Here is a 21,880-nt window from a genome sequence, read left to right as displayed (position 1 = left end):
ATTAGTAATTGAGCTCCTTGTCACGCTCTTACTCTTCAAGTAAGCAAACGTGCGGCCTTAGCACTCACTTAAATGCTAAGAAAGCCTAATTTACTCAAACTCACGAAGGCAGGCAAAGAGTAGACAAGTAAAGTTGTATTACTAGAAGAGAACTTTACAAGGCTATCTTGGAACTTCCTCCACAAATGAGGAGGTTCCCCTTATTTATAGGCCAAGGGGACCCTTCTATGAACATTCTAGAATTCTATAGACCACTATCTAGTCTAGAACTCTCTAAAGAATTATACACAAGGTGGACAAATGACTATACTTCTTTAGGATTATCTAGAATATTCCATATGGTAGACAATAGTAGAACATTCTAGAGAATCCTAGAGTCTTCTTGCAACCCTTTAACACTTAAAATGGGGCAAGAATTTGCGGATTGTGACATTCTCCCCCACCTAAGCTCGCGATGCCCTCATCGCGTCTTCTTTGTGGAATTGCCGAATATGGTCTTGAAATTGCCAAAGGGCATCCTCATGTTCCCAACTTGCTTCCCTTTCCGGCAAGTTCTTCGACTTGATTAAGTATTCTCGATAGCTTGGCACACCACGCCTTCTAATGTGACGATATGCAAGTATACTCTCGACTTCCTTGTCGAAAGATGTCACGACGGCGGTTGGTGCTCGTTTGGACTTCCCTCGACTGGGGTCTTCCATGTCTTCGTGATATGGCTTCAGGAGACTAACATGAAAGACTGGATGGATCTTGAGTTTGGAAGGCAATTGGAGTTTATAAGAGACCTTCCCAACACGTTTCAGAACTGGAAAGGGACCTTCATACCTTCTAATCAATCCCTTGTGAACTCTTCTGAAAGTTTTGAATTGTTGGGGAAGGAGCTTTACCATGACAAGATCGCCTTCTTTGAACTCTAAAGGCCTCCTCTTCTTGTCTGCCCATTTCTTCATTCTCTTTGTTGCTTTGTTCAAGTAGGCCCGTGCCAATTCGGCTTGCTCATGCCATGACTTAGCAAACTTGAACGCGGCTGGACTCTTGCCTTCATAGTTTGTGGTAAGCGCAAGAGGTGTTGTAGGCTGCTGTCCCATGATTACTTCAAAAGGACTTCGATTGGTTGTCTCACTTCGTTGGAGATTATAAGAGAATTGGGCTACATCGAGTAGCTTTGCCCAATCTCGTTGGTTGGCACTCACGTAGTGCCTTAAGTATAGCTCCAAAATTGCATTCATGCGTTCGGTTTGACCGTCGCTTTGAGGATGGAAGCTAGTGGAAAAGTTTAGATCCGAGCCAAGCAACTTGAACAACTCCGTCCAGAATCGGCCCGTAAAGCGAGGATCTCGATCACTCACTATGTTAGAAGGGATTCCCCAAAGTTTAACCACATGGCGTAGGAATAACCGAGCTGTTTCTTCGGCAGTGCAATCTGCTAGTGCTGGAATAAAAGTGGCATACTCGCTGAACCGATCGACCACCACTATAATGCTTCCGAATCCTTCAGACTTCGGTAAGGAAGTGATGAAGTCCATGGAAACACTTTCCCAAGGCCTCTCTGGGATTGGTAATGGCTCGAGCAAACCCGCAGGTGTTTGTTGTTCAATTTTGTCTTGTTGGCACACAAGACAAGTCCTCACGTAGGACTCCACTTCGTCCCGCATCTGAGGCCAATAGTAAGTGGTTTTCAACAAAGCAAGGGTACGTTTCATACCTGGGTGACCAGCCCACTTAGAGTCGTGGCACTCTTTGATCAACTCCCGCCGAAGATTTTCCCACTTCGGCACAAAGAGGCGACTCCCCTTTGTGTACAGTAAGCCTTCGATTAGCCAAAAGCGCCTTGTTTTGCCTTCTTCCACAAGTGCTATAAGACTTTTGGCTAGGGGATCCAGTTGCAAGCCATCCTTGATGCGACCAAGAAAGGGACTATCAACTCGACTGATAGATGCCAACTCTACTTTGCGGCTTAAAGCATCGGCTACCACGTTGGCTTTCCCCGGCTTATACTCCAAGGTGTAATCGAACTCCGCAAGAAAGTCTTGCCACCGAGCTTGCTTTGGACTAAGCTTCTTCTGAGTCTGAAAATAGCTTGTAGCCACATTGTCCGTCATAATGACAAACCTTGAGCCTAAGAGGTAGTGTCGCCATACCCTGAGGCAATGGATAATTGCCGTCATTTCCTTCTCTTGAACGGTATAGCGGCGCTCCGTGTCATTAAGCTTGCGGCTCTCGTAAGCAATTGGATGGCCATCTTGCATAAGTACTCCTCCAATAGCAAAGTTCGAGGCGTCGGTGTGGACTTCGAATGGCTTGGAGTTATCAGGCAAGCTAAGGACTGGATCTTCACAAACTGCCTTCTTTAGGTCTTCAAAGGCATGTTGACACTCCGTGCTCCATTCCCATGGTCGATTTTTCTTAAGAAGATCCGTCAAAGGTACCGCTCGGGCTGAATAGCCCTTGATGAAGCGGCGATAGTAGTTCACAAGGCCGAGAAAGGACCTTAACTCGTGCACTTTGGTGGGTGGCTCCCATTCTTGGATGGTTTGCACCTTGGTATTCTCCATCATGAGCTTTCCACCTTTTATCTTATGACCCAAGAACAATACTTCTTCTTGGGCAAAGGAACACTTCTCTTTCTTGGCATATAGCTCATTGTCTCTTAAGACTTGAAACACTTTCCTCAAGTGTTCCTCATGTTCCTCCATGGTTCGGCTATATATCACAATATCATCCAAATAGACCACTACAAATTGGTCGAGATAAGGGTGGAAAAGCTTGTTCATTAATGTGCAAAAAGTAGCTGGTGCGTTTGTGAGACCGAAAGGCATGACTAAGAACTCGTAAGAGCCATACCTTGTTACACATGCGGTCTTGGGCTCGTCACCTTCGGCAATGCGAACTTGATAGTACCCCGAGCGAAGATCCAACTTGGTGAAGTACCGAGCATGACCAAGTTGATCAAATAGATCCGCGACTAACGGGATGGGATACTTGTTCTTGATAGTGACCTTGTTGAGAGCTCGGTAGTCGATGCACATACGAAGAGAACCATCCTTCTTCTTTTGGAAGAGAATCGGCGCACCGAATGGGGCTTTGGAGGGCCTAATGAACCCTGCATCAATTAAACCCTTTAGTTGTTTTCTTAACTCTGCTAACTCCGGTGGTGCCATGCGGTAGGGACTCATAGCCGGTGGTTTGGCTCCGGGCTCTAACTCGATTTGATGATCAACCTCCCTCCTTGGTGGTAGTCTTTTAGGCAACTCCTCCGGCATGACATCCTTGAACTCGTCAAGGGCGTCTTGAACTTGCTTGGGCATGATTAATTGAGGAGATGATTCCTCATCGTCATACTCCTTAAGGATGGCTAAATAGCTCTCCTTGTCCCTCTTCAAGCCCTTTTCAAACTGCATGGCAGACAACACCTTTGTATCGGACTTGGTAGATCTCACCGTTGGTACTACGCAAGTCTTCTCTCCATCCAAGATACACATGGTGTTGGCAAATGGAATGGGGAAGGCCTTTACTTGGTCGAGGAACTCCATCCCAAGAACCACTTTGAAGTCGTCCAAGGGTACCACAGACAGATCTAAGTGTCCTACCCATGCACCGAGGGTAGTCTTCACGCCCCGGGCTATGCCTTGTATTGGCTTGGCCATGGAGTTGACAGCTTTCACAGAACCAACCCCGCCAACTACCTTAAGGCCTAGTCTCTTAGCTTCTTCGATGGAGATGAAGTTATGAGACGCACCTGTATCGATTAAGGCCCTTGTATCCTTCCCGTTGATAGTGGCATCCACGAATAAAAGTCCCTAGGCTTGAATCTTCGGAGTACATTGGATGGCGTTAAGAAGTTGTAAAGAACCAACTTGGGCATCCTCCCTGCCATCACTTGACCTTTGTTCCTCCAGATTGGCCGTCAAGGCATTGAGGGCCTTTGTCTTCGGGCAATCTCTTGTCCAATGAGGACCGCCGCACAAGAAGCAACCTCGCCTAGGGACGGATCGATCAAAATTCTCGCCTTGCTTGCCTTTATCTTTTGGCTTTGACGAGTTTTGATTTCGGCTTTGGTTGTCTTCCTTGCGGTTGCTTCGATTGTGCTCTCCCCCACCTTTGTTGGCGCCCCCTTTCTTGTCTTTAGGCTTGGGCATCTCTTTTTGGTTCATGTAGTCCGTGAAGCTTTCGACTATGGCAATGGCGGTGGCCAAGTCTTGTGCTCCACGACGCCTAAGCTCGGTCTTAGCCCAATGCTGCAGACCGTCCATAAAGAAGAAGAGGGAGTCTTTGTCAGACAAATCAGGGATCTCGAGCACAAGGTTGGTGAATTCCTTCACATAGTCTCGAATGCTGCCCGAGTGCTTTAGCCTTCGGAGGCGGCCACGAGCTTCCTCCTCGGCATTCTCAGGGTAGAATTGCTTTTTGAGTTCACTCTTAAAAGTATCAAAGGTAGTGATGGAACACGTACCTCTCCTTATGTCCTCTTGCCTTCGGCGCCACCAGAGCATGGCAGTGTCCGTGAGGTACAAAGCTGCAGTCTTGACTTTGGTCTCATCTTCTAAAATGCCCACGGCACCAAAGTATTGTTCTAGCCCCCACAAGAAGTTGTCTACCTCTCGAGCATTACGCGTACCTGCGAAACTTTTTGGCTTCGGAATATCAATTCGGCGTGGTTCCATGGCAGGTGTAGGTGCGCCTATAACCACTGCCTTCTTGCACAAGGCAAGATCGCCTCGTGCTTCTTCCAACTGAGTAAGCACGCTGTTGAGTTCCCTCTGGTGGACGTCTCGCAAACGGGTCACTTCCGCCATAAACTCGTCTCGAAGGGCCTGCAAGTCTGCCCTGTTGGACTCTCCTAGCTTGGTTAGGGCTTCACGCACCTCCTCATGGATTTCGGCAAAGTCCGCCTCTAGACCTTCCACTCGTTGGTCTAGGTTCTCCATGCGTGCACCTAAGTCGCCCACGCTTTCCTCCACCCGAGTCAAGCGTACCTCAAAGCTAGAGACTAAGTCCTTAGACTTCCCTCGTAGTTTTGGCGCGGTAGGGTCGCGTTGCTCATCACGACCCCGTCCCTGTTGCGATGACTCCACGTTGGTGGTGTCGGATCCAACCACTTGATCCTTGGTGTTCTTTGCCATGTCCAGAACGTGGCTCTGATACCACTTGTCACGCTCTTACTCTTCAAGTAAGCAAACGTGCGGCCTTAGCACTCACTTAAATGCTAAGAAAGCCTAATTTACTCAAACTCACGAAGGCAGGCAAAGAGTAGACAAGTAAAGTTGTATTACTAGAAGAGAACTTTACAAGGCTATCTTGGAACTTCCTCCACAAATGAGGAGGTTCCCCTTATTTATAGGCCAAGGGGACCCTTCTATGAACATTCTAGAATTCTATAGACCACTATCTAGTCTAGAACTCTCTAAAGAATTATACACAAGGTGGACAAATGACTATACTTCTTTAGGATTATCTAGAATATTCCATATGGTAGACAATAGTAGAACATTCTAGAGAATCCTAGAGTCTTCTTGCAACCCTTTAACACTTAAAATGGGGCAAGAATTTGCGGATTGTGACATCCTGCTCTACAAATTACAGCTAGTAGTTGAAAATAATCAAGACTATTTCGACGACCAACTAGTTCAAGTTGTGATTTTTCTAAAAGTAAGTAAATAGTTAAATAACAGCAGCCATCCATTACAACTTTCAGCAATATATACTTGAAGTTATAATCTGCATCAGAATGTTAATCTATAGTCTCAGAAAGCGTTTAGAAAAAACCTCGGACCCTAGTTAGTGGCTAGTTTGGAAACAAAAATAAAAAACTCTAAATTTCCCAATGTCTTTGCGATTATTGCAATTTGCAATTGCATAACCAACACCATAATTAAAAATTCAAGATTCCTTTTCAACCCCAGTACTAATAACTAATAAGCTCCCACAAGTGTCAATGAAATCTTAAAGAAGCCAATATCAGCAATACATTATCTCCTCTAGTCTCAAATTCTTAACACACACGAATAGAGCTTTTCTAGGCTTTCGTTTTCCTTTTTCTTTAATAATAAAAAATTGTTCTTTTTTCGGAGAAAAGTGTCTCCAGAGGAAAAGAACAGGCAAAAAGTCCTTTCGGGCATTGCTGAACTTCTAAAAATTTGTTTTAAAAAAAATGAAACTTACCTTTGAGCACTGCCATACACAACAGGAAGCAAATTCTAAGCTTAATACTAAAAATGCATCTTCAGCTTAAAAACAAAAGGAGCAATTAGAAAAAGAGATATTTTTTAAAAGACTCAACTTTCTCGGGAAACAAACAACAACACATACACACCAAACAATCTAAAAAAATGGAAAAAATAAAATAAAATTACCTCCAAGCATCTGAGTTCCTGTTCAAGGTGCTTAAGTTCGGCGAGAATCCGGTGCTTTCCTCTGTTATCGTTGGACCCTCCAACTCCGGCAGAAGAACCGATATGTTCGTCGGTGGACGACGCCGTTTCGGACTCCATAGCTCGCCAGGAGAACATAAAACGAAGCTCCAAAGCAAAAACTACAGCACAGCCACTCTCATTTCGGCTCCATGTCTCTGGCTTTTCAATCCACAGATTGTTTAGTAATCTACAGATCTGGTAAAGTCTCAGCGAGTTTCTCGAGATATAAAAGAGTTCCAACCTTTTCTTTCTCTCTGTCTATGTTTCTTTGGGAAAAGAAAGAAAATACATGGAAAAATGTCCAAGACCTTTTTTTTTCCTCCTTTTTCATGGTTCGTAGTTTGTTGATTGCTCATACAATTTGACAAGGAAAAGTTGTTCGTACAACATGGTAAACGTATCAGTGCCTCTCTCGTTATTTTATCATTGGAATTTTTAATTTTAATTTTATTATAATTAAAAATTTAAATAATAAAATATTTAATTACAATAATAAATTTTTTTTACATAAAATTATATTTAAATTTAAATTAAAAACTTGAATATTAAACGAAGTACTTTAATTACCAAAAACAAGTTGTTCTTGTCCCTTTCCAAAATAAATAAATAAATAATTATGCATAAATAAAAAAGAGGTTATATGTGATATTGCTAAAATCATAGGATTAGAATAATTTAAAACGTAATTTGCTTACCAAATTTCTTTTATAAAAAAAATGAGTTTACCAAATTTCAGGGTTGTATTATTAGAATAAATATTTAAGAAATCAAATTTATAACTTGTCTATGACCTTATTTCATGATTATAAAAGATTATTCTGATTTATCCATATCAGCATCATATCAATGATAACAACAATAATATTAGTTTTTTTTTAAATAAAATCCAAATACACCGATTTACAACTTTTTTATACTTCTTGTCTCCTCCTCGGCGTTTGTGCACTAATTATTGGAACCTACCCGCGTCCCTGTATATACGCGTCCAAAAGAGAAGCGGCACGTGTAACGTGAGGTCCTGAATTACTAACCAATGTTTGGTTTGGCATTATAACTAACAATTCAATTCGAATGGTATCTTAAAAATATTTAAAAATAATGAGGACTATTCAAACTCTCAATTATGATTTAAGTGGTTGATTTTTGAATTTATATTCCTTCTTAAATTCACAATTCAAATTGTTTGACACAATTATTTTTTGTTTCTTTCTCTTTAATTTTAAATTTAAAAATATTATAACTTATTCGTTTAACTCCAATTGAAATAATTTCTATGTTCATAATGAAAAGATGAACAAATATCTACTCATATTGCGTATTTAACAATGAAGTTTTATAACATTCGTTGTAAGATTTTAATGATATTTTTCAACACTCTACTCAAAGACAATTAGGATTTAATTTATAATTTAAAGTACAATTTATTTACGTATCATAATTCAAATGAACACAATTCTTATACTTCAATTCAAACTAAATCATTATAATTCAAATGGCGAACCAAACTATTTTCTTTCATTTAACGTCTTTTTTATTGCATTATTATTACTAGAAAATTTGATTTTAATTTTGTATTCCCTTCGAAAGTCACACATGAGCCAAAAATGCGAACCATGTGGCTCCTAAAATATTTTATAAAGCATCGTTTTCATGGCTCAACAAAACAGAGCATTTCGTTATTTATCTTCGTTTGAAATTGCGTTTACCTTTCCTTTGACTCATTATAAAAGTACATGGTAAGAGAAAGAAAAACAAAAGCTATAAATAAAATCAAATTGAGAGATGTTTACAGGGAAATGCTTCCACACAAATGCTTGCTCTAGTTGCTCAAATCCATATCTTAAAACTAATTAAAGTATTTCATTTACAACCTTAATTCATTTACTTGCCACATTTTGATCTGCCAGATAACAAATCTCATTTCACTTATTATCTTCTAAAGTGGATCCCACTCCCCACATTTTGCACATATACAAAGCTATATATATATATATATATATATATATAATCATTTAATAGCCGTTTGAAGTTCATACAAACCAATTTTTGTCACCACCTCATTAGGAGGAGGGGGTATCTCATCAACTGCTTGAACAGAATTGTACTTAGAACTGTACTTTTCACCGTCACCCCACAAAGCATAAGCCTCTTCTCCATGCACCGCATCATCACCCGTTTGCATCACATCCTCCGCAAGTCTAAGGGGGGCCACAAACCTTATGGACAAGCATATCGCCGTGGTGGTGAACACGTTGAGGATTATCACAAACACCATGCCAAGAAGCTGGACTCCCACTTGCCTGAACCCCGCCGCAATTTGGCCGGTTTTAAGGCCGTAGAAGAGGCCGGTGTATCGCTGCCAATTGTTGGCCGAGTAGAAGAGGCGGCCGAGCTTTGGCTCGGCGAAGAGGCCGGTGAGGAGGCCGCCGAGGGTGCCGGCGACGGCGTGGGTGTGGAAGACGGCCATGGTGTCGTCCACTTTCTTGAGGAGGCGTATCTGCCTGTGGAGGATCATCATGGTGTACCATGGGACGCTCCCTGCCATCATTCCCATTATGATCGCTGCCCATCCTTGCACTACTCCTGTTTGTATATATTGTGGACATAGTTGTTTTGTTTACTTTGGAGATCAGATGACTTGCCAATTTTTGCATAGTTAAAAATATGCACGTATGTAATTTGTTGGAAGATATTATCATAAATACTAATTAAGTAATTATTGGTCTCACCTCTTATGTATATGCAGTATTATCATCTTTTTCAATGTGGTACCAGAGTCAAAAAAAAAAAAAAAGTTATGAGTTTAAGGCCCCGTTCACTTCACCGATTCGAGTTTAGAATTTGAATTTTACTATAGTAAAAAATTCTCAGAAATAATCACATTTAACTTTTTTACTACAGTAAAAAATTCTTACATAAAATCACATCTCAACTCGAATTACAAACTTGAATCAGAAGTTAACAGCTCTTCATTGAGGTTTTAGTTTAATATATATAATATTAAGTTTTTATATGCTTCATCATTAAATGCTCGCAACTTATTTATCACACACATTAAAGGTGACTTGTCAAACGAGCTGAACCAAATTTTCTAAACTATTTGTGCATGTATTTCTGCAACTATTTTGAGGTTTGGGTTAAATTAATTGTATATACATATGCATGCGTAATCCTTGTGACGCACAATGACGATGTTGGAGATTTTATTTTTTTACTTTTTCTTACTCCAATCACATCCGGCGACAGTCGAGTGCAACCAATTCATTAATAACGTAAACGTACGTCGCTTGTGATTGAAAAGTCAACTACTATAGTAGTAAGTAGCGACATTGAGGAATTCTTGGTCATATTATATTATAGATAAGACTTTAACAAAAGTTTGTTTGATGTTTAATATATGTGAATTAATTCGATGTATATATAGATATATTTATAATGGGGAAGAGGCTATTATGATATATAGAAGTGATACGAGATCACCTGCAGCTGGGGTGATGCAAACAAGGCCCGTGATCATGCCCTGTGTGGCCCCAATGACAGACGGCTTCCCAAAGAAAATAATGTCAAGCAACAGCCACGTCAGCAGACTTGTGGCGGTACACACGTGTGTGTTGAGAACGGCGAGAGATGCGTCGGCACTAACGGAATAAGGATCTCCACCGTTGAATCCAGTCCATCCCATCCACAGTAGGCCCGCCCCCGCTAACATCAGGAGGATGTTGTTTGGTGGGAACCTCTGCCTGTCCCTGCTTGCCCTTGGTCCCACCTGTAAATGACACCACATCACTCCTTCCATTTTCAGAAATACAGAACAACTAAGGACCCGTTCAGTTCGTTGATTCGAGTTTTTAATTTGAGTTGAGATGTGACTTTATGTGAGAGCTTTTTACTGTAACAAAAAAGTTAGATGTGATTATTTCTGAGAGCTTTTTACTGTAATAAAACTCAAATTCTAAACTCGAACCGACGAAATAAACGAGGCCTAATTTAGAAAAATTTCAAGAACCAAGATTTTTCTTTACTAATAACCCAAATGTTAAAAACTTCAAAATTGTTACTTCTTCACAAAAATAGATCACATCCTAAATTATATTTCCTTCGTTCGAGCTCACGTATTTCTTTTTTATGTCACTTTTATAACATCATGTCATTTTAATTAATGATAATATAAGTATTGTTCAATTCATAAATTTAAATTTTTAATTTAAATTAAGATCTGATTTTATATAAATTTTTTTTATTATAATAAAAAGAATTAGATATAATTTTTTATGAGAATTTTTAACAATAATAAAATTAAAAATAAAAATTTAAATTGATAAAATGAATGATAAAAGAACACCTGAGTCTTCCATCATACAGCACAAATGATAATATATGCCTTATTTAATTTTTAATTTGAGTTGATACGTGATTTTATGTGAAAATTTTTTACTGTTGTAAAAAAAAATTAGATATGAATTTTTGTGATAATTCTTAACTGTAATAAAATTAAAATTAAAAACTATGAAATGAAACAAACCATAATATAAAGAAAGATTACCCAGTAAGCGGCGGTGAAGCCAGCAACACCAGAAGACAAGTGGACGACAAAGCCACCGGAATAATCAATAATCCCCAGTCTGGACAACCACCCTCTTGGATTCCAAATACTATAAGCACAAACCGTGTAAGAGAATGTTATCCACAGCGGCACGAACACCATCCACGCCTGGAAACTCATTCTCCCCAGCAACGCCCCGCCAATCAGGATCGTCGTTATGGCCGCGAACACCAACTGGAAATATACCATGCTGGCGTTGGGAATCCGGCCCAAGAACGCCCTCTCCAGGAGGAACTTCTGGCCCAGAGCGGTGCTGGGCCTGCCCAGGAAGGGGAGGAGCCTTTTCCCGAACGACATCTCGTGGGCCCACCCAACCCAGCAGATCACTACGGCGGCGAAGGCGTACAAGGCCATGAAGGCCGAGTTCAAGGCCCATTTCTTCTTCACTATGCTTCCGTAGAGGATCACCAGGCCCGGCACGCTCTGGAGGCCCACCAGCGTAGCCGCCGTCAGCTGCCACGCGTTGTCGCCCTTGCTCATCCACTCCGGGCTTTCAGCGTCGGCGATGAGGTTCTCCGGCAGGCTCGTCATGATATTTGAGTTGGTTTGAGGTATGAAACTCGGTGGAGAGTTTTTTTTTGGGTGAAAGATATTTGGACCAACCTAGTATTTATATATATATATATATATATATATATATATATATGTAGAGAGAGAGAGCAAATAGTAGGTATCTGAATCTGAATCTTAATAATTATAAAAGAAAAAAAAATCTTATACTTTTTTTCGAGTTGTTATCAATTTATAAGATATAACTTTGTGATAAAATATGAGGTGATATAAGGTTTTGGTGATTTAGCACCATTCACATGAAATAAATTCTGTATTTAAATTGAATTATGAGAATTGTTGTGCCATTTGTTAATAGCTAATATGTTGTCTCGTTCATTTCGCAGATTCGAGTTTTCAATTCGAATTGAGATGTAATATTTTATGTAACAAAAAGTTAGATATGATATTTTTTGAGAATTTTTTACTGTAGAAACCTAAAACTGAAAACTCGAATGTGAGATGAACGAGGCGTAAATCACTAATATATTTAAAAAAAAATGGTCAAAAGATCTCTTTACACTCATAGTAAAATTTAAATAGTAAAGTTGAAATATAATAGAAATTTTATTGCTTATAACTATTTTTTAAAAATAAAAAATAAAAAAAATTCTGAAATTCTTGTCTAATGCCATTTGTATCTTGTGAGAGAATTTACGAGTATCAAAGTTGAAACTAACTACTATACGTATTTTTGTGATTGCTTCAATAAATTTATCTCGCTCATGTTTAGGGAACTAGACTAGATTTTGTTGATTATGAAAGCACGAGAATGCCCCTCTGATTGTTGGACGTTTGTGGTGAAACTGAGTAACGAGTATTGAATCTGCTGTAGTTATGGCTGGTGGGTTTGTACGTGAGTGGGGCGACGGATAAAACAAAGGATACAAATACAACCATACAAACAACCAAATACACTGGAATCGTCGCCGACAACTGGGATGAGATTCTTCTTTTGGGCCAATGGTTGATGTTCCCTAAGTGACTTGTGGCCTTTTATTTTAATCAACATTTGATTAGTTTCCATTGTTATTGTTTTGTTGTTTTTGACCTTATTTGTCAAAAGCAGTGTTATGCTGACTCTGTTTTAATGCCAATTGGTTTCGGTAATTAGTAGTCAGCTTGCATATTTCTAAAGCAATATTCTGCGTTCTCCATTGCCAAAATAAAATAAAATCACTATTCTTGAATAATTGAATTGATTACATGTCTCATTATGAATAAATAAGTTTGTTTCTGTGAGTAAATGAAAAGGCAACGAATAATGTTTGGGGGCTATCATCGGTTGTTAAAACATTATGATTAATAGAAAATGGGATCCAGTTATCAGTTCAGACTCTTTTGTAAGTGTTCAATACTTAATCATCAAATATTTGTGCTCGTTGAACTGTTCAGCGTCAATATTATCATATTTTTATTGTTTACGACCATTCTAAACGTCACAACTAATAAAACATGAGTTCCATTAATACCTTCTATCTGCGAGATCTGTTCTTTATTAACGTGTGATACTTAACACTACCACTACGCTGCCCCTAATATTGTTATAGCTCAAACGGTCCCAAACATATGTCTAATTAGGCATTCTATTTTCCTAGACGTGCCCAGTTTTGTTTTTTTCTCCTTGAAATTGACAAGTCACGTTTAGGTCTTGTTTATTTTATCAGAGTTTAAAATTTGAGTTTTATTACAGTAAAAAACTCTTAAAAATAATCATATTTAATTTTTTTATTACAATAAAAAATTCTAACATAAAATTATATCTAAATTTAAATCAACGAATTAAACAGATGATTATTTTTCTCGTTAAGCCCTTTGTAAATTTCCGACCTCCAATTTCTTTTTTGAACTAAACGCAAGAAATCCTCAATAAATCTCTGTTGAAGAGACACGTGTCTCCATGGAAGTGCCACCACAAACAATCTTTGTTTTATGTCGTATACCACTCACTCCTCTAATGCTCTACGGTCACAAGCAGCTGCCGATAAACAAGTGGTGCCCGTTCATGTCCCTGTCTCTATCTCTCTCTCTCTCCAACTCAACCTCTAAACTCTCCAATCCTCGTTTCTTTCGCATTTCACTAGGTCAATGATCTCAAAAAACCCCTTTGTCAGAAGCTAATAAATCACTAAACCAAAGAAACTCCAAAAATCTGCAATTGGGTTCTTCACTTGTAGTCCACAGCGTCAAAATTTACTACAACCCCCAGTGAAATCCAATGGCCTCCGCGATGCTCAACGGAGCCGATAATCTCAACCTCTTCAGAGGACTAGCAACCCCAAATGGGTTAGGTTTCCGGGGCTCAGATTTCCACGGCAAGCATTTTCCCAAACTGGGTTTGGTTTGCAACACCAGAATATCAAAGTCCAACATCGGCGGAACTTCCGTTTTTGTGCCCAAGTGCAGTCTCTCGACTTCTAGGCCCGCTTCTCAGCCCAGGTTCATTCAGCACAAGAAAGAGGCTTTCTGGTTCTACAGGTTTCTTTCCATTGTGTACGACCACATCATAAATCCGGGACACTGGACTGAGGACATGAGGGATGAGGCGCTTGAGCCGGCTGATCTTAGCGACCGGAATATGATTGTGGTGGATGTTGGTGGTGGTACGGGTTTCACCACTTTGGGGATAGTTAAGCATGTGGATGCGAAAAACGTGACCATTCTTGACCAGTCACCTCATCAGCTTGCTAAGGCTAAGCAGAAGGAGGCCTTGAAGGACTGCAAGATTATTGAGGGGGATGCTGAGGACTTGCCTTTCCGTACTGATTATGCTGATAGATACGTATCTGCAGGAAGGTAATTTTATCAGCTTCTTAAGGCCTTTACTCTCTCAATGTTTATCATTAAAATGATGATTTGAATCCTTTTTTTTTTTTTTGTATTAGGCACTGTGTTTGAGGTAGAATTTTTAGATAACATGACTTTACGTGATTGAATTTGTGTATAAATCTAGGGTTCTAGAAAATAAAAGCACTTCAGAATGTTAGTTTTGGTCGTTCGCTTTTGTGGCATTACCACTTTAGATGCTTTTAGTAAAGCATCATCAACGCACTGCTAAATTTAATGTAATTTAGACATTCGAGTAGAAAAACCATTCTATATGCAGTGTTATTTTTAATTGCTAATTTGTTGATATGTTAATTACAACATTGTTATTTTCTAGTAGTTACCAACAGTAGTCATGGTGTTTCTATCATTACTTGTGGAAATGACATAAAAGAAACAATCAAAACCATAAATCTATATGACGTGTATATTTATTGATAGTAGACTCTGTGGTAGTGTTTCTGATGGGGTTTATAAAAATGCTTCTTTTCAGTATTGAATATTGGCCAGACCCACAGCGAGGCATCAAGGAAGCCTATAGAGTCCTGAAACTTGGAGGAAAGGCATGCGTAATTGGTCCTGTGTACCCTACATTCTGGTTATCTCGCTTCTTTGCTGATGCATGGATGCTCTTTCCGAAGGAGGAAGAGTATATTGAGTGGTTCCAAAAGGCAGGATTTAAGGATGTACAGTTGAAAAGGATTGGCCCAAAATGGTACCGTGGCGTTCGCCGGCATGGTTTAATCATGGGATGTTCCGTGACTGGTGTTAAACCCGCGTCCGGTGATTCTCCGTTGCAGGTAACTTCACCCTTTTTCTTTGAATCCATTTATAGAACAGCTTCACTTGTTTGTCAGTGTTTGCGTCTGTAAACATATCATGCTATGAGAAACAACATGCTGATACCACCATTGAATTATCGATGTAGTCAATGATACATTATTGTTGTCTTTTGGATGTTGGGGCATAAATTTATAGAAATTAACACTCTCATAGGAATTGATCTGCTTGCGCACTTTGGTTTGTTCTGAATCTTCTGATGATTCCTCTTAATAATAAGAATTTGGTAGTACCATTGCTTATGCTCGTAGAATCATAATGACAACATATAAGGGCACATGGTAAAACATATTATGCTGACGCTGTCCTGTTCGTGTGCTTGTAAATTTACCATATTTATTTTATGTTCCTCCTATCGTTTTCTTTTTCATCTTTTCCAAGCTCTTGTTTATTTTGGCAGCTTGGTCCGAAGGAGGAAGATGTATCAAAGCCAGTAAATCCATTTGTGTTCTTTTTGCGATTGATTTTGGGTGCCATGGCAGCAACTTACTATGTGCTAGTCCCAATTTACATGTGGTTGAAAGATCAAATTGTACCCAAAGGTCAACCAATCTGAGAGAATGAGTGAGAGTGAGTGAGAGGCTGGCTTCTATTTTGCCATTTGCTAGACAATCTCCTTAGAAGTTGCAACGTCATGTAAGCCGTTATTAATGTTCCTTTTTGGAGGAGTTACGTTACTTAACACGTATTTTTCACCTTTCTTCCTACTCCTTCTCAACTTTTTAAGTTCTTGGATTTACAATGTGCATGAGAAGCATACTTGTGGGATTGCCTCGTGCCTTTGTCTGCTGTTTTAAATTTTTGGGATTACCTCGTGCCCCTTTTTCTTTTTCCTTGGAGGAAAAAGGAAGATCATTGGTCTTATTTGACAATTACAATTAATAAAAAGGTATTTTATACATTTACCCTTTGAACTTGTATGGTTTTAGCAATTTACTCCTGAAGTTTTAATTTTAGCAAGTTGCCCTTTTAACTTGTATAATTGTTGCAATATGCTCTATTTTGACAATGATTGTGTCGACGAAAAATTTTAACATTCAAATTCAAATGTAACATAAAATTTTCAATTCCTTAACTTTTGATTCTTAAATTTAATAAAAAGTTTAAGCAAATTTAGTAAAATAGAACACTTTGCTACAATTTTTACAAGTTTAAGAGGTTGATTGTTAAAATTAAAAATTTAAAGGATAATTTGTTAAATCACGATAAGTTTAAAAGATAATTGTGTTAAAAAACCCTTACTAAAAAGAGCTTAAGGTTCACTTCCTAATTTCTATCAATGTTTTGATGCCAATAGTACGTTGTTCTGTCCCATTGATATTCTTTTCATAAGATTAAATAGAAAATTTAAACTAAAATTCTAATTTTAATAAGAAAAAATATTATAACAAAAAATTTAAATTATGATTCAAATCTATATTAAAAAACAACATATTATTATTATTATTATTATTATTATTAGTGTCTCCTAAATTTTAGAGTCATTTTTAATTTGTCCAAACTTTAAAAATTCATTTTACCTTTTAAACTTTGAATTGTTCTCAATTAACCGCTTCTATTATAATCTATGTTAAAAACATATAGGAAAAAAAAAAGAGTTACGCAATTACGCAGCCTTAGTATTCGATTTTATATTAAAAATAAACAGATAAAAATCATATAATCACATTTACTCTTTTTTTTTGTCTGATTTTAATAGAAATTTTTATAAAAAGCTTAATTGAGACAAATTTAAAATTCAAAGAGCAAAGTAAAAATTTTTAAAATTTAAAAAAACAAAATGCGAATGACCTCAAAATTTAAGGGGACAAACTAAAAAAAAAAAAAAAAACCCTAACTAAACGGGGAGAACCGTCAATTTTCACTCAACATGAGCTAAGGTCTCGCGGTCCCTTTACGGGGCAAAAAAATCAACCGTATTAAAACCTCAAATCAGAGTTGCATCAAAATGACATCCTCATTTTATTATTGAGAAATAGTAGAAAATAGACCAATATGAAAAGCTTAAGAAAATATATAGGCCAATTTTTAGTTACAGAAATTAATAGGCCAGAACTTATCAAGTTATGGTTCATAACCAGATAAGTTATGGACAAACTTGTCAAGTTATAATTCATAGCCAGACAAGTTATAGACGAAAAAATAGTAATTTAGTCTATTTATTAACTTATGTAAACTATTGGCCTATTAATTTTAATTGATCTCAAGTCTTGACTTATTTTTCTCTTTCTCTCTTTATTATTTTATTATTTTTTGATAATTATTTTATTATTTTTTGATAATTAAGACATCATTAGTGCTGGTAAGATGTTGTAATAATTACCGTAATGCTTGTAAGATGATAATGGAGTAAATAGTCATCCATTAGTAATAAGGAGACGTTTACAAAGAGGATTCATGCCATAATTCAAATCATAATTTATAATTCACTATAATATTTTCTCTTATAAAAATACACATAAAACGAGAATGATTTTAAATCCATGAACCAAACGTTCCTTAAACAACGCCAGTTTTCTTCAAAAAAAATTTCTTTTCCAAAATTTATCTTAATCAAGTTCCGTTAAACATACCTTTTTTTCATAATTTAATAGAATTTAAAACTTGACTATTAGAAAGTAGAAACTAGTTCCTACCAATAAGATTTTTGTTTTTACTAAAAAAAAAAAAAAAAAAAAAAAAAAATTTTTTTTTTTAAAAAAAAAAAAAAAAAAAAAAAAAAAAAAAACTTGTTCTTAAGAAAAAAATAAATAGAAAGCTTAACAAACTCTTAATTATCTCCGAAAATAAGAAGGAAAAAGAACTCTTCTGGCGTCCAGAATCTAGATCCGGATCCACTAACCGAGTCCAAGATACGAGCTTCAAAGCATTTTCACCAAAACACTATTTTGCAGCCATAGGAGAACGAGAGACAGCCTCTCCAGTCTCCACCAAGATGCCAGTTGAAACTACCTTGTATCAGGACTGATATCTGCATATGAAACCAACCCCCTTTGTCCAGATGGGGAACTTGATATTGATCTGCTCGGGGACGCAGACATTCTGTCCTGACGTCTTGCTGGTGTGGCATCTGGAGATCTCGAGTCAGAGGATCCTTTACTCCTGGACCTGGACCCCGTGCCATCCTTATTTGGGGAGCGCTGATGATCAATTCGGGGACCCAGGCGGGATTTTAGTCCCTCACTTACAGGTAGTCGCTTCTCCACAGGACTAGGGCTGCGAATAGGGCTCCGACTCCGGCTATGTTCCCTGTAGCGGCTACGATAATTCCGTGGACTACGGGAGAGACTCCTACTGCGACTTCTTCGGTTTCGATACCTACAGCAAAGGGTAATCCAAATAAACTTACCAATTTATGACCGGTTGCAAAAGGATGCTGAGGATCAAATAACTAAATACAGACGGAAGAACAAGCAGGTAAATGCAGAAACATCCACCAAAAGCCCTATTAGCCTTTTATCAAACAAACATTATCAATATTATCATTATATCATCTTCTTATCACATGTATATTTTCTATTTACTACTCTGTCAAGACGGACACTATCAAAGATACTACAACAAACAATACAAACTTAGATGAAGTTCACCATAATTATTAGAGAGAAAAACCTGGGAGGGCTCTGGCCTCTTGGTGGACTTTGGTTACGTCTACGTGGTGACCGGTCAGCAAAACGTCTGTAGCTTGAATATCTTCACACACACAAAAAACAAAAAAAGACAAAAAAAGAAGACTAAATATAGATCATGTCATAATTCTTAGTTCAGGCACAGTATTAAAGTTACCTATCAGTGTTCCTTCCATAAAACTTTACTCCACCATAGCGGTAACCACGAGGTGAGCGATCTGGAGAAGGAGTACGGTACCGACGTGCATAAGAGTAGCGATCAGTGAAGCCACGTCCTTTCCTAACACGTTTCTGACCGCCATTTGGAGAAGGGCTTCTTGATAAGCCCTGACCACGAGTGGGAGCAGGAGGTTCAGGGGACTTGCGAATGGGACTACGCAAGGGACTCCTTGAAGACCCTCCTCTATCTTGCTCTCCAGATTTCCTAGCAGGACTACGACGGGGGATTCGTTTAGGACTTCTGCTAGGACTGCTCCTAGGGCTATGTTTCGACCTTTTGGGAGTCGGACTTCTGCAAATCATATACACGATTAAAATTTTAACTTAATCATTACAACCCAAAAAGTCTTAAGATGGTCCTATAAACCTAATAATTAGTCAGAAAAATACGAATTTGACCAAGCCAATGAAAGAAACCTTGAATTGCTCGAGTCATCTGGATGTGATTGTAGATTACCACCTTTAGTTTCTGCACCATGTCCATTGTCTAAAAGTACATTCTTTGGAGATAATTCACCTTCCTCTTGGGATGAGTTCCCCTGAGCTGTCTTCATCTCATGACTCGTACTTAGTTTTACAGCAGTTTCTCTTACTCCATTGGGGGATTCCTTTTCCACATCTGTAAAAGCAAATCAACCATGACAAAGTTGTCAATGCAATACAAGATACTAATAAAATTCAATGAGCGTGCATGTTGTCTTAATGAGATATAGAAAGAAAAAAAATCACCATAATCCCAAATAATGGAGGTCAAACTATACAGTAATTGAAAAAATGGCATACCAAGAGTCCTCGTTGGTTTATTTTCAGCATCCTTTAAGTTCTTAGCTTTACGTGAGGAGACACGGTGATCTTTGTTATCACTGTCAGAGCCACTTCTGCCACTGGAACTCTCACTTTCTGTGTCACTGGAGCTCTCCGATCTACTAGAAAAGAAAGGTCATGATCAGCATTAAAGGGGAAAAAAATGATGTTACAATGAAAGAAAGAAAAAAGGCTGCACATAAAACAACTATAAGCCAGACCGTTTGGACTTGCGCCTTGGTCGTTTTTCATGTCGGCCTCTCTTCCTCTCCCTTTGTCTATCCCTTCTATTCCTCCCACGGTGATATTTATCTCTTTTTGTAGACTTTTTCTTCCTACGCCTTCCATCACTAGAACTTGAGTCAGATAACGACGAATCTGAATCGGACGCTGAATCTGATTCTGAATCAGAATCTGAATAAGAGGATTCAGATTCAGAATCAGAGCTGTATGAATCCGATGAAGAGTATTTTCTTCTTCTTTTCCTTCTTTTGTCCTTCAAGGACTTCTTCTTTCTTCCTATGACACCCTTACCAGAACTATCCTCGGAGGCTGGTGCCTTCCCTGATTTTTTCTTTTTCCCTGAAAAGCAATAAAAGAATCTCATTTTGCACGCACAATATGCTCATTAAATACATAGCGAACAGGCAGAATTTAGTAGACTGACAAATTTCCTTTCATTACCAGTCTCTTTCTCAACTGCAGTTTGAATTTTGCTTGCAGAAGTTTCACCACAATCTACAATCTTCACGATTCCAGAAGGTTTCCCATCAGCTGTTCCCTCCTGCTCAATTTTCTCAATTATGTTCATTCCCTTCACAACTTTCCCAAAAACAACATGTTTCCTGCCAAATTAGATTGATAGACAGAATTAAGAACAACAATAAATCATTCAATTTTAAAACTAAAACATTTAAAGTCATTGGATGATATAACCAGTTACTCAGTCAAGTATCAAGGATCCTTGAAAGTGGATGGTAAAAGGTTTACTATCAAGGAGAAAAGTAAAGAGCAATGTTATTGGACACCGGTGGTGCTAAACACCACCCACTAATAGAATATGGGTCCCGCAGTGTGGGCCCACAGGTGGATCCCACTTCCCATTAGTGGCGGTGCTTAACACCGGTAGTGTCTCTAAGCATTTTTAAAGTAAATACCCATCAAGATGAGGTTGCCGCCTAAAGGTTATGAAAAACTGCGACCCATTTGTGTTTGGACCACTATTTGCCATAGAGAGAAAACCAGGTCCATCGTGCCGCAATTTAAAACTCTCATCTGCAAATCATACAAAAGCTTACATCACTAATAGTCATTGAACAATGTTTATTAAGCATGCAAGTGCTAGAACACAGAAAATCACCAGCAAACTTCCCTCCATAAATACTTTCTCCGCCAGTGCCTGCAAACCAAACAAAGGTTTTCCTTACAAGTCTGCGCATGAATATAGAAGTAATCTGCATTTAGAGGAAGGGTAAAGTATAGAAAGAGATGTCATACCGTTTCCCTTTGAAAAATCACCTCCCTGTAGGGACAAAGGAAAAAAATAGCAAAAAATTTAGACATGTTCGCCTGTTTCAATGTGTAGTTTCACAAATATAAGTTGTATAAATGCAACTTGAATGATGCAAATGTAGGTGAAGGGATGGAAACAACATACTTGGGCCATAAATCCCTTAATTATTCGATGAAATTGTGAACCCTTGTAGTGAAGGGCTTTCTCAGTAGTCTTTCCAATCCCCTTCTCACCTATGTCCAAAGACAAAACATTTAGCTCATTCTTGGCATAAAGACCACGTTTTTCATCAGCACTAATAAGACCAGGTTAAGCATTAGAACAATAGTACACACTGATACCTCCGGACAAAGAAAAAGACACTAATACCTTCAGATATCTAGTTAACATTAAAGAACTTTAAAGAAAAAGGGCAAGTTATCATCTCATTCATTCTGCTTCTGTTAAGTAAACAAGTTAAAACCACTTGCTATCCCAACCAACC

The 21,880-nt window shown here is 38.3% G+C and overlaps 3 protein-coding genes across 4 annotated transcripts in view; 1 reads left to right on the top strand and 2 right to left on the bottom strand.

Annotated features, from left to right (window-relative positions):
* Window positions 1-8,406: 8,406 nt before the first annotated feature.
* On the bottom strand, window positions 8,407-11,605 carry LOC21395749 (ammonium transporter 3 member 1). Its single transcript, XM_010088810.2, has 3 exons — window positions 10,957-11,605; window positions 9,894-10,179; window positions 8,407-8,996 (listed from the first exon to the last, which is right to left on the bottom strand). The coding sequence occupies exons 1-3, from the start codon at window positions 11,545-11,547 to the stop codon at window positions 8,422-8,424; spliced, it is 1,452 nt and encodes a 483-aa protein (XP_010087112.1). The 5' UTR covers window positions 11,548-11,605; the 3' UTR covers window positions 8,407-8,421.
* Window positions 11,606-13,546: 1,941 nt separating this feature from the next.
* Window positions 13,547-15,938, top strand: LOC21395748 (2-methyl-6-phytyl-1,4-hydroquinone methyltransferase, chloroplastic). The gene is made up of 3 exons (XM_010088809.2): window positions 13,547-14,361; window positions 14,885-15,191; window positions 15,632-15,938. The coding sequence occupies exons 1-3, from the start codon at window positions 13,784-13,786 to the stop codon at window positions 15,785-15,787; spliced, it is 1,041 nt and encodes a 346-aa protein (XP_010087111.1). The 5' UTR covers window positions 13,547-13,783; the 3' UTR covers window positions 15,788-15,938.
* A 2,020-nt stretch (window positions 15,939-17,958) lies between these two features.
* The window catches only part of LOC112090834 (peptidyl-prolyl cis-trans isomerase CYP63), a 5,532-nt gene continuing 1,610 nt past the window's right edge, over window positions 17,959-21,880 (bottom strand). Inside the window, exons 4-14 of one of the 2 annotated variants that reach the window (XM_024163089.1) lie at window positions 21,541-21,629; window positions 21,381-21,405; window positions 21,244-21,282; window positions 21,041-21,158; window positions 20,568-20,728; window positions 20,105-20,465; window positions 19,863-20,005; window positions 19,497-19,698; window positions 19,018-19,371; window positions 18,844-18,924; window positions 17,959-18,549 (exon numbers count right to left, since the gene is read on the bottom strand). In XM_024163089.1, coding sequence (XP_024018857.1) covers window positions 18,180-18,549; window positions 18,844-18,924; window positions 19,018-19,371; window positions 19,497-19,698; window positions 19,863-20,005; window positions 20,105-20,465; window positions 20,568-20,728; window positions 21,041-21,158; window positions 21,244-21,282; window positions 21,381-21,405; window positions 21,541-21,629 — 1,943 coding nt within the window. In that variant the 3' untranslated portion in view covers window positions 17,959-18,179. The remainder of the gene's footprint in view (window positions 18,550-18,843; window positions 18,925-19,017; window positions 19,372-19,496; window positions 19,699-19,862; window positions 20,006-20,104; window positions 20,466-20,567; window positions 20,729-21,040; window positions 21,159-21,243; window positions 21,283-21,380; window positions 21,406-21,540; window positions 21,630-21,880) is intronic. The other variant, XM_024163091.1, reaches the window with a different exon arrangement.

Source organism: Morus notabilis, unplaced genomic scaffold, assembly GCF_000414095.1.
Source record: "Morus notabilis unplaced genomic scaffold, ASM41409v2 Scaffold345, whole genome shotgun sequence".
Taxonomy (NCBI): domain Eukaryota; kingdom Viridiplantae; phylum Streptophyta; class Magnoliopsida; order Rosales; family Moraceae; genus Morus; species Morus notabilis.
This window is presented reverse-complemented; position numbering and strand designations above follow the sequence as displayed.

Bases quoted from the DNA above. Each gene is read 5' to 3' on its own strand.
- LOC21395749 (XM_010088810.2), bottom strand. From the start codon at position 11,547: ATGACGAGCCTGCCGGAGAACCTCATCGCCGACGCTGAAAGCCCGGAG. The intron at 10,180-10,956 runs GTAATCTTTCTT...TGTCATTTACAG, and splicing joins GCTTCACCGCCGCTTACTGG to GTGGGACCAAGGGCAAGCAG. The intron at 8,997-9,893 runs GTGATCTCGTAT...ATATACAAACAG, and splicing joins TTGCATCACCCCAGCTGCAG to GAGTAGTGCAAGGATGGGCA.
- LOC21395748 (XM_010088809.2), top strand. From the start codon at position 13,784: ATGGCCTCCGCGATGCTCAACGGAGCCGATAATCTCAACCTCTTCAGA. The intron at 14,362-14,884 runs GTAATTTTATCA...GCTTCTTTTCAG, and splicing joins AGATACGTATCTGCAGGAAG to TATTGAATATTGGCCAGACC. The intron at 15,192-15,631 runs GTAACTTCACCC...TTATTTTGGCAG, and splicing joins CCGGTGATTCTCCGTTGCAG to CTTGGTCCGAAGGAGGAAGA.